Genomic DNA, 12664 nt, shown 5'->3' with positions numbered 1-12664 from the left:
TGCACCCCAGGGAATAAAGCCCTAACCTGTTTAACCTTTCCCTGTAACTCAGCTCCTCAAATCCAGGCAGCATCCTAGTGAATCTTCTCTGCACTCTTTCAATGTTATTGATATCTTTTCCTGTAGTTAGATGACCAAAATGTACACAATACTCCATATTTGGCCACATCAATGTCTTATACAACTTTACCATAACATCCCAACTCCTACACTCAATACTTTGATATATGAAGGCCAACATGCCAAAATCTCTCTTTACAACCCTACAAACTGTGATGCCATTTTCAGGGAATTATGTATCTGAATTCCCAGATACCTCTATTCTTCTGCACTCCTCAGTGCCCTACCATTTACTGGGTGTGTCCTGCCTTGGTTTGTCCTTCCAAAATGCAATATCTAACACTTGTCTGTATTAAATTCCACCTGTGAATTTGCATCCCATTTTTCCAGCTGGTCCAGATCCCTCTGCAAGCTTTAAAAGCTCACTGTCCAGTACACCTCCAATCTTTGTGTCATCTGCAAACTTGCTGATCCAATTTACCACATTGAGAGCATTTACTGCACACATTTCTACCTTTAAACAATTAGCACCTGGGAAATGGCTCACTTGAAATTTTGATTCCAAGAGAAGAGAGAAGATAAATTAGGCTCAGGGAAAACATTGTTCATTGAAGTTTTGTACTCTCTACATTGCTAAATATAGACCTATTCGAAAAAGGTTCCTCACAGCATTAGAATCTTCAACATACACTCGTCAAACAAAGGTAACTTTAAAATACTAATTCAAAAGGAAAATGTAAAACAGCATTTTCATCCTGTTGCTGAATCTAATGTTGCAAAAGGCTGATGGCATGAAGTCAATATTTTCCTTCCTCATTGGAAATGCAACATGAAAATAAAACATTTTCAGCCTCAGAGAAGTTCTCAGCCTTTAGTGAATCTGTTATGTTTTTTTCATAGTTACTTCTGAATTCAATTACCATTTTGTTGCAGTTACTTTCTTGGTCTTTTGAGCATTTTATTGGAATTCAGGTGGTTAATAATGGAATATATTGCCATTACTATGTTTGATAGAGCATTTTGATTTTTACTATTTTGGGATCAGATTAGGGCATTTCTTGAAAGAGAAGTCTCACGGCAGAATATAGAGAGTATTAGTAATTTTAATCTGATTTTCCAAAAGTACGCCAACTTGGACAGAGATTTCAGTTCTCTTTTCCATGGAGTGATCCACAAGTGGTCCACAAACCCTGCAACTTACTCCCAGGTTGCTGAACAGAATTATGAATGCTATTGACTGAAAGACATCCATGTCATTACTTGACTACGTGACACTTCGTTATATCATCAGATACCTGACATTGGGTTGTCTGTTTTCTTTCCAATTGGCAATTGACCCAAAAAAAAGTCTCACACAAAAAAAAACAAACATTGAATGAAAGGAATCGAATGTAGGATATTGCGTATTCACCCTATGGAAGATTTCCTGAATACAAATTTCCACATTGGTGATCAATCAAAATGAAATGCTTGACCACGCCCATGGAAATAACAACAAGAAAGATAAAAGTGACCTGTCATTAATGGCTGAGAACATAAGAAGTTGGAGCAAGAGTTAGCAATCTGTACCTTTCACTGTTAAGAGGGGAAGGGAATATCTGTCTGTTGGTGGGCCCGATCTGCAACAGGATCCCACTGTCAGGCACGACTTCCTGTCCCCTCCCCTCTTCACCCTCGGTAGGGACTGATCCCTCTGCGACTCCCTTGTCCACTCAACCTTTCCCACCAATGGCCTTCCTGTGACTGCAAGAAGTGTTCTACTTGCATTTACATCTCCTCTCTCATGACCATTTAGAGCCCAAAACAGTCCTTCCAAGTTCAACAACACTTTGATTGTGAATCTATCAAGGTCATTTACTGCATCATGTGCACCCAATGCAGCCTCCTCCAAATTGTGGAGATTGACTCATTAAGCATTGCTCTGTCCACTGCAAAAGAAAGGACCTTCAATTCTACACCTATTGCCACACTAACATGTCCATCCGTTGCCTCATGTAGTGCTAAATTGACACCACCTGCAAATTGGAGAAACAATACCTTAAATTTCGTCTTGGCCATCTCCAACCATACAGCATCAATGTCAACCTACAATTTCCATTAACCATCTCCCCGGTCTTCTCTCCTTCCCTTATCCCTCTCTCTCTCTTCCTTCCTTCAGCTTCCCAACCCCTTCCCTTCCCTTCTCCTATCAGAGAACTGTTTTTCTCAGCCATCTGCCCTCTTCGCCCTATCATTCTTTTTCTTCTACCCTCCCTCCTCTATCCACTCTTTCTTCTTAGCCTGTGCTCCTCCCTCTTCTCCTTTCTCCTCCTTCACCACACCTTGTTATCTCCTTGGTTTTTCTGAAGAAGAGCTCACGCCTGAAACATAGACTGCCTTCTACTTCCTATGGATGCTGGGTGACCTGCTAAGTTTCTCTAGCATCTTTGTGTTCTGCACTTGACCCCAGCATCTGCAGATTTTCTTGTTTACCCCATTTCAACTGTTGTTCCATTCTTGCACGCATCAGATATTTCTTGGTTTACTGTCTCTACCAATGTAATGTTATTAATTGGTGGCCAAAAGACTACCCCCTTTACTATTCCGAATCTCTACCCAGATGGATTCAACATTCTGCTCCTTTGATCTTCTCTTATCTCTCACGATCACCCTGATCTCATCCTTAATTGGGAGTGCTAGCCCCTCCTCCCCCTTACCTTCCTGCCAACCCTGAATTACCTGATATACTTGGATATTTAATTCCCAATTATCTCCCCCCTCCAGCCATGTTTTATGATGACCACTAAATCATACCTCTTTGTTCTGATTTGAGCCATAAAGTTCACAAGACTGAAGTTGTGAAACTGATAGGCTTTTATTAACTTGAGACTGGAACAGGCATCAACTTCATTGATTGATCAAGGCAGAGTGGAATGGGGAGCATGCAAAGGGCTATGGATAGGAGTGGTCTCAGGAGGTGTGTCCAGCCAGCAGCAGACGATCACACTGACTTTGTTTCAAAGAGCAGACATTTAGATAAAGTGACCTTACACTCATTGTTCTTTTAGAATCTAGTAATCTTTATATCTTTTGTATTTAACGTGACTGTTCTCCATTCTTGATTTTCTCTTTTCTAACTTTTGCCTTGGTGTTCGCATTGTCTTTCTGAATGGATTCCCAACCCCCCACCCCACCATGTTAGTTTAAATCCTCCCTAACAGTACGAGCAACAATTCCCTCCCACTAGATAACCCTTTTGTTTAGTTTCCCCCAGTATAATATATGACCATTTTAATTATATTTTGTATTTGTTCCATGGGATAAACTTATTTATATAATATATTTGAATATATTAGCTTTTTAATACTAGGTTTAAAATTTTGAAATGACTATTGTATATATATGTGTGTAATAGTCGATACCATATAAAAGTTGACCCTTATATTCTTTGTCCCTACCGCAAGCCCATCCGAGCTCCCAATGCCCCGACCGCCGTCTCTCACCCAGGCCCCAGCAGCCAACCCATCCGAGCTCCCAACACCCTGACCTCTGTCTCTTGCCTAGGCCCCAGCTGCCTGCCCTCTGAAGCTCCCAATGGCCTGACCAGGGACTCTCACCTTGGCCCTGGCCAGCTGCCCACCAGTGCTCCCAATACCCCAGTTCCCTGCCTATCTGAGTTCCCGACGCCCCATCCGCAGATTCCCACCTCGGCCCCATCCAAGCACCCGATGCCCCAGCTGCCCGCCCATCCGAGCTGCCGAAGCCTTGAATGTGGACTTGCCACCCACCCACCCATCAGAGGTCCTGATCCCTCAAGTGACGCAGGTACTCACCACGGTCAAAAATAGTATCTGTGCAATAGTCGACCCCCTAAATTTTACCTAAAAATTGTTCCACAACATTCAACTATTACACGCGTACATTTAGTATATATTGTATTTTGTAAATAATGAATCCATGTTATGTGTATTCACTGCTTGTCTTTATCTTTCTCTTTATATGCCCTTTTATTGTTTGGACATGGTACAGAATATACAGTAAGTACCCCATGCATTATTTTACCTATCTTTGGAAGATGAGCTATGAAATGCTTTATTTAAGATGTAAAATTGCTCAGGAGTGGTTATTACATGGATTGTGTCTGATACTGATTTCTTTAGGGTCCATAATTGAAAGACTGATCAGCAGACTTCTGAGAATCTTCAGCAGCGCACATGTGACGAGCTGAAATACTCAAATCAGAATGACTTTAGATGTGTCTTTATTCTCTGTTGAATTCACCAATTTGTGGTATGTTGGGGTCACTGCTTCAACCGTCTTCAAAACATCAGGTGACAAAACATCATCAATACTAAAGTTTTGTCAGCCCTCTTTCCTTTTTGATTACCAATTGCACCCATGACTGTGTGGCCAAGCACAATTCAAATGCTATCTACAAATAGGCTGATGACACTATGGTCGTCGGCAGAATCACAGATGAGGAAGTGTACACAAGGGAGATAGATCAGCTCACTGAGTGGTGTCATAACAACAACTTTGCACTCAATGTTAGCAAAACCAAGGAACTGATTGACTTCAGGGGTGTAACGTGTCGAATGACCCAAAGACTTGTTAGCTCAAACCAAGGCTTTAATCAGCAAAAGACTGGAGCGTACAGCATGGTCGACCAGTCCAAACTGACCTGGGTCTGGTTGGGAGCAGCCCTTTATGACCTGCCAGCAGGCGTGGCTACAACTCTCAGTCAATCACAACAGCTATAAGCAAATATATACAAATGTACATTGGTGATAGTATCCTGTACTTATCACAAAGGGGAAACCAGGAGAACACAAACCACTCCTCATCAAGGGGACAGGAATGAAGAGGGTCAAGAACTTAAAATTCCTGGGTGTCAACATCTCTGAGGATCTGTCCTGGGGCCCACATGTCAACGCAAACACGAAGAAGGCTCTTCAGCTGCTACACTTCATGAGGAGTTTGAGATATGTCACCAAAGACTCCATAATTTCTGCAGGTATACCTTGGAGAGCATTCTATCTGGTTACATCACGTCTGGTATGGAGGTGCCAATACACAGGACAGGAAAAGGCTACAGAGGGTTGTGAACTCGGACAGTGACATCACAGGCATCAATCCATCGAGGATATCTACAAGAGGCATTGTCTTAAGAAAGCAGCCTCTATCCTCAAGGACCCCCAACATCCAGGCCACTCTGCTACCATCTGGAAAGAAGTGAACACCCTGCAGCACAAGGACAGCTTCTTTCCTTCTGCCATCAGATTTCTGAATGGACAATTAACCACAGACAGTACCTAATATTCTCCTACTTTCTTGCACTATTTATTTATTTATTTTGAAATGTAACATGCAATATTTGTACTATAAAACTGCCAGGAACAATAAATTTCATGACATGTTCATGACAAAAATTCTGATTCAATTCAATTCCCAACAAGGCCTTTGACAAGTTTGCTTAAGCCAGTGCCTTTGGGCCATTTCCAACTAGATGTAAGCATTCTAGCCCAAAATCTAAATAGCTCTGTTTTCTGTGTCTTTATATTTCTGATTTGGTAATTTATCTTATTTGAATATCATGAACCTGGAAATTAAAAGGTTTTTTTCTGGTTTGTTGACACCATTGATAGGAAAATCAGAGCATTTATGAATATTTGTTTAATATTTCAGATTTGACCTCTGATTCAAAGTTATATGGTATCCACCTCTGCAGTGCATGAAAACAGATGGTTTGAGTAACACACAAAATGCTGGAGGATCTCAGAGTGTCAGGCAGCATCTGTGGAAGGCAATGGAAAGTCAATGTTTTGGGCCAAAATCCTTCATTAGGAATAGAAGGGAAGGGGCAGATACCTGAATAAAAGTGGGGGGGGGCGGCAGGGGAGAAACTAGGGTTGACAGGTGATAGGTGAAAAAAGGTGGAAGGATGGGACAAATGAGAAAGATGCAAGAAGCTATGGGGTCATAGGAGGAAGAGACAGAGGGCTGTGGAAGGTGCACTCTGATAGGAGGAAGGAAGGGAAGGGTTGGGGAGCTGGAGTTACAAAGGTGTGGGTGATGGTTAGGTAGAGAAGGACACAGGTGAGATATCATGGTCGTCAAGCTTCAGAGCAACAGGGGTCACAGAGAGGAGCAATGAAAGAGGCTCTCTCAGAACTCCTGTCAAAGACTTCTTCAGGGTTGGCATAACCTCAAAGAGACTTTGCAGAGGAGCAGAAAAATAGAGGCAAACATGGGAGACTGCGGATGCTGGAGAGTGAAGCTCATTTCTAGTAACACATGGTTTCAAAATCAGAAGCCAGAATTCACTTGTGTGTTCTGTTAATTTCAAAGCAAGACCTTTTTAAGGAACTTTTCGTTTTCCCTTATTGTAGGCTGACCGTGGTTGCTTTGTTTTTGTAACTGAGACATCTACTGTGGGATGAAATTACACTATAGGGACCACAAATGGCCAAGTTGATTCTTAAGGTCTGTAATGAGACACCTGATACCAGTTGAAATAACAGTGGAGATGTGAGATTGATTATAATGGGCAATGGGGATTTAACTGAGAGCTCAAACTACAGATACTGCATGTCTAAACTAAGACAGAGAGCGTTGTAAATATTTAGCAAGTCACATTGCAGCTGTGAAGAGAGAAAGTTAGTTTTTCAGGTGAATAAACATTTCATCAGAACAAGGAAAAGTTAGAAATCAAACAATTGCAGAAAAGGGGAAGTGATGGAGGGAACAAAGGGAATGTCATAGAGATTAATGATTTGAGTGAAAATGCAGATGGTCTGATAGGAAAGTTTGTAGATTTCACAAGAATTGGTTGAGTTTAAAGGATATGGCAAAATGTGGATCAGTTGGAAATTCAAAAGAGAAATGACAGATGGAATTATATCCAGACAAGCGTGTAAAGTTTGTTCTTTGGGAGGTCAAATGCAAGGAGAAAGAATACAATAAATGACAGGACCCTGAGGAGCTCTGATATGGAGTCTGATCTGCAGGTGTAGGTCCATAACTCTGAAAGTGGCAACAAAAATGGATAGTGCAGTAAAGAGGATGAAGAGTGAATATGCCTTCATCAGAAGTAGCGTTGAGTGTAAAAGTTGCGATGTCATGTTGCAACTGTATTCAACTTTGATCAGGCCACATTTGGAGGATTGTGTAGCGTTCTAGCTGTTGCACTATGAGAATGATGTGAAGGCTTTGGAGAGAGCGCAAAAGAGGTTCACCAGGATGTTGTCTGGATTGGAGTGGATTGACTTTAAGAAGAGGCTAGACAAACATATTAATTTTTGAGTGGGACGGAGGGTTTTTTTTCTCCATAATCAAGAAATCATTAGGATGTTTCAGAGATTCCTCAAGTATATAATAAATGACAGGACCCCAAGGAGCACTGATGCGTAGACTGATCTTCAACGTAGTGTATCTTCAAAGTCATTAGGGGCCTATCAACTCAGCTTTGGTTAGCTCAACCACCCTTATCAAACCAATTAAAATTAACTGAAGTACTGAAATGTAAACAGAAACTGTTAGAAGTTTTTCGTGGATCAGACAGCAAGGTGCTCCTGAATCTGTGGAGCGTTATGGACCCTGGACAATTTTATTTTCGGACCAGGGACAGGACTGAACCTATGGCGGAAGAGAGAGGATCATGCACTACTGTGAAGTGCTGAAGTAGCGCTGGTAAAACTGACAGCTGCTTGGGAAGCACTGAAGCAGCACAGGGTGAAATGACAGCACTCAGAAGTGCAAGAGCCGCATGCTGAAAGCCAGTGGGCTCATGGAAAGCGCGCCCGCTGTTGTCAACCTCCCTCCACCAATCGGGAGAGCTGAAGTCATGCGCTGGGGCAATTGAAGAGCCCAACATGCTGAGTTTTGAGCAGGTTAGTTGGTTGGTTGGAGGGCAGTCAGTCAGACGGTCGGTCTGTGTGTGCGTGTTCACTCGGCAACTTCACCAAACAAGAAGCTGAGTTGCTTTGTTCATGGGTGCTAGCACTGCCATCCGTAACTGTCTGTCAGTGTACTCACCCAGTAGTTTCAGAGGGAGAAAGGAGATTAAGCTACTTTGTCTGTGGGTGCCAGCACTGTTGTCCTAACAGCAATTTGTGCCACTCTGATTCTGTGCACAGAATTTAACATTTATAAAGTTCACCAGGTGGTTGTTGCCACATTCAAAACTCAGGAAAGTCGTAAGTCTACAGTGATCACGGCCATCTGTCTCCACGTCCAACTAAAAGACCATTGTTATGAGCCCAGAGGACCCCAAAACCCAGCAGCAATAGATATTTACCAAGACAAATGGTTATTTAAACAAAAGTTGCTTTTAATTATCATTAAATATGGAAATAGAATCAAACTTTAACTTATCACTATTGACTTACTTAACCTAACTTAACCCCCTTCTAATTCAAAGCGCACTTGTTTGTAATGTGTTTGTAAGTTCAGAAAAGTTCTTTGGTTCACAGTCCAATCTCACTTCTCATTCCTCCAAGTTCACTGGTTGCAGGCAATTCTTATACTGTGCACAGAATTTAACATTTATAAAGTTCACTAGGCTTTGGTGCTTGAAAGGTAAATGGTTACCACTCAGGAAAGTTCTTGTCAGTTTTCAGAGAGAGATTGGTTGTACAATGGACACCCAGCCATTTCAGTGTCTTGCTGATGAAACTTGCCCCTTTCAGGGTTCTCCAGATGATAACCTCTTTCTTTCAGGTCACCACAGATTTCCTTTTTGTTTCTCTTATTCCAAGTGAAACATTAGACAGCCAGTCTTCTCCTCTTGCATGAACCACAAGGGCTTTGACCAGGCTGAATCAAGCACCTACAACCCGTCTTCCACGTGGGTTTTCCACAAGCTTGCCTGCTTGTCCTGTTCCAGTCCCAGCTGCTGTTGCTGTCGAAGTGATCTCTGTGTGTGTGTGTGTGTGTGTGTGTGTGTGTGTGTGTCTCTCTCTCTCTCTCTCTCTCTCTGAGAGAAAGCCTGTTTGACTCTCTCTGCTTGCAAAACCACATGACCCTCTTAGAACAGCTCCAGACAATCTGCGGCTCCAACAAGATCTTTCATCTGTTGCCTTTTTTATAAACAACAATCCATTAGTGAAGTCTCTTGAGCACTCTCCAAAGCTCTTGCAAAGACTGTTGACCCCAACATGTCTAGCATGGGGCAGAGCTCCAGTATTTTAAATAAGATCTGTTTTAAGGTATTTATATATAACCTACTCTAACAAACCTTTTCCAATTTATCTCCCAAAAACTTATCTATATACTCTGTCACACCATTGTGCAACTAAACTAAGAATCCCAAGTCTGGAGGCCAGACTCTCCGAGCTGTTCCTTTTTGACTGATGGACTTGACATGACTGACAAGGTTTTGTTTTGGGAGTTTTCTTTTGGGGCATTTTGAGCTTGGACTGTAATGGTCTGAGTTTTTTTTTCCATAAACACATTTGAAATATCTATTGTTAGTATATAGTTGTCATGAAGGCTTATGTTAGGTGCAATTGAGTTAATTCTATTATTGATGTTTGATAATAAATTTTGAGTTAAACTTAACCCATCTGTTTATGCATCTCTCAATTGTTGCTGGCAAAGCGCAACACCAGCATTGTCTGTTTTTATTTCAGTTTCCAGAAATGGCAGATTTAGTTGAACAAGAAGTATTATGCAGATTTGACCCTCGTTGATGACACAGGTAGGTTCGCAGATTGCCTAACAGTTTTGTGTTAGGGAATGAGAAACAGGGTGAGCCTTTTACAGTTCTTCAGTCCTGCATACCAGAGTTAGTGGTAGCTTCCAGTTTTGGGACACACTGTCCACATCACATCATAAATAATATTTAAGTTGACAGGACCCTCAGTCTATAAAAGGAAGCAAATATCTACCATGCATGGAAGTTAAAAGAGAGGTGATGCTAAACTTGAGTTATAGCCATCATTTTATTGCTGCGTTCAACTGGAGTAAACGCACAATCATTGCCAGGAACTATTATAGTTGGTAGCTTTAAAATCATCCTTGAAAAGCACGATTTTTCCTCAGCATCTGTCACCTTTCATCTCATCATTATTGCTGAAAAGGCAAAAATGTTTTGTATCCTAGGGAACCACAGCTCACCAAATCAAAAGTTAGAAGCCAATGTTTTTCAGAATTTTGCTGTGTATGATATTAAGACAGTAGGAAATGATTACCAAGAAGACAAGCTTTTGTCAAAAATTAATCGCAATAATGTTCATCAGCTGCCTGAGTTTTAAATTAAATTTAAATTTAGACATACAGCATGATAACAGCTCCTTTCAGCCCACAAGCACGTGCTTGTTACACCCAATTACACCCAATTAACCTACACCCTCAATACGTTTTGAATGGTGGAGGAAACCAGAGCCCCCAGAGAAAACCACGCAGACATGGGAGAATGTAGAAACTCCTGACAGAACCCAGTCCTGATCGCTGGTGCTGTAATGGTGTTGCGCTAACCACTACGCCAAACGTGCTGCCCCGGTGATTTGAAAGTGTTTATATGTAATCTACTCTAACAAACCTTTCCCAATTTATCTCCCAAAAACATATCTATATACTCTGTCACACCATTGTGTTACTAAACTAAGAATCCCAAGCCTGGAGGCCAGACGCTGCGAGCTGTTCCTTTTTGACTGATGGACTTGACATGACTGACAAGGTTTTGTTTTGGGAGTTTTCTTTTGGGGCATTTTGAACTTGGACTGTAATGGTCTGAGTTTTTTTTCATAAACACATTTTAACTATCTATTGTTAGTATTGAAGATTATAATCCTGTCATCATTATCTGCTTTCACTTATTTTGCTCATTGTTATGATCTGCGTTCAGTGCAAAGTTACATGGAAAAAGAATTTGTTGACGCACGATTATACAACCATTAAATTTTCTTTCTTAAATGACCTTTGCAACTCATTCAGTCTTGCTAAAAGGAAACCGTAACTCATTTCTAACAAGGCAACAGTCATTGGAAGAATTATTGAAACGTTATCTCATCAAGTTCAATCAAAGTATTTTTAAACAAAATTGTAAATGTTGTAAATTCTTACCTGAACAGAAAACATGAGTGGGAAAATTCTGCTTGTTTCTGTTCTGGAACAGCAACATTCCTGCCACTGAACCAATCAGCTATTACTGGAATGAAAAGACATCTCATGCACTTGTCAATCCTGGGAGTACCAGTGCTATAGTAACTAACTTCAATGGCAGATCATCTAAAGGCCGATTCATCATTTGATGCATACGTTCCTGGTCAGTATTTCCAGTCATAAGTATTTAATCTGATACAGTTAGAAATATTTGATCTGAAAAGTTCAACTGTTCAGCATTAATAGGAGTTTAACCAAAACTATTAACTTACATAACCATTTAATTATATTAAACTCTTCCTGGCAGTATGGTATTGAATATCCTCACTGACAATCAATCTCAAGGATGTGTGCTTAGCCCACTGCTCTACTCTATCTCTACATCTGTGACTGTGTGGCTAGGCTCAAATGAGGAACTGTGCAGGAGTGAAAGGGATCAGTTTGGTTGAGCGGTGCCACAACAACAACCTTGCATGCAACATCAACAAAACTGAAGAATTGATTGTGGACTTCAGGAGAACACAAACCAGTCCTCATCGAGGGATCAGCAATGGAGAGGGAAAAGACTTCAAATTCCTGGGAGTCAAGATCTCTAAAGATCTATCCTGGAGCCATCATATCAATGCAATCATGAAGAAGGCACACCAGTAGCTATATTTCGATAGAAATTTGAAGGATATTTGGTATGTCACTAAAGACTCTTGCAAATGTCTACACTGTTTGGTATGGAGGTGTCAATGCACAGGACCAGAAAAGGCTACAGAAGATTGTAAACTCAGCCAGCACCATCATGGGCATCAGTCCACTCCATTAAGGACATCTTTAAGAGGCAGCCTCTATCCTCAAGGACCCTCACTACCCAGGCCTTGCCCTCTTCTCACTGCTACCATCAGGAAGGAGGTACAGGAGCCTGAACATTCACACAAAATGTTACAAAAACAGCTTCTTCCCCTCCACCATCAGATATCTGAATGAGTAATGAACATATGGACCTTACCTCACTTTTCTTTGCATGAATTATATATTTTTAATATTTTATATTTATGGAATTGTAATTTATAGTAATTGTACACCTTGTTCTGCACAATACTGTTCCTGCAAAACAACAAATTTCATGGCACCCTTTCATGACAATAAACCTGATTCTGATATATTCAGAAGTGATACACAATATTAATATTCACCTCTTTCAGACGATCAGAGATATCTATCAAACATTGTGGTTCGCGGAACACTGTTGCCAGCAACCCAGGTTCGAATCTGTGGCTGTCTGTAAGGAGTTTGTACCTTCTCCCCACGTCTGCATGGGTTTCCATCGGGTGCTCCAGTTTCCTCCCACCCTTCAAACGTACTGGGAGATGTAGGTCAATTGTGTGTAATTGGACAGCACAAGGCTTGAGAGCGAATTACTGTGCTGTATGAGGAAATGAAAGCATGCCCAAGGAACCAATTTAAAAGGCGATCCATGGAGAAATGGGAATGATTTAGTACTATATATGGTGAGCAAGATGATGTGCCATAG

At 41.2% G+C, this 12664-nt stretch overlaps 1 protein-coding gene across 8 annotated transcripts in view; it reads left to right on the top strand.

The window, feature by feature from the left end:
* pitpnc1a (phosphatidylinositol transfer protein cytoplasmic 1a) overlaps window positions 1-12664 on the top strand; it is a 244277-nt gene that overhangs the window by 180868 nt on the left and 50745 nt on the right. For 7 of the 8 annotated variants that reach the window (XM_069929757.1, XM_069929756.1, XM_069929761.1 and 4 more), the window contains one exon: window positions 4069-4076. The exons of the other annotated variant lie outside the window; for it this stretch is intronic. In XM_069929757.1, coding sequence (XP_069785858.1) covers window positions 4069-4076 — 8 coding nt within the window. The remainder of the gene's footprint in view (window positions 1-4068; window positions 4077-12664) is intronic. 8 annotated transcript variants of the gene reach the window in all.

Source organism: Narcine bancroftii, chromosome 3, assembly GCF_036971445.1.
Source record: "Narcine bancroftii isolate sNarBan1 chromosome 3, sNarBan1.hap1, whole genome shotgun sequence".
Lineage (NCBI taxonomy): Eukaryota > Metazoa > Chordata > Chondrichthyes > Torpediniformes > Narcinidae > Narcine > Narcine bancroftii.
Note: the sequence above shows the minus strand (reverse complement) of the source record. Positions and strands in the feature narration are given on the sequence as shown.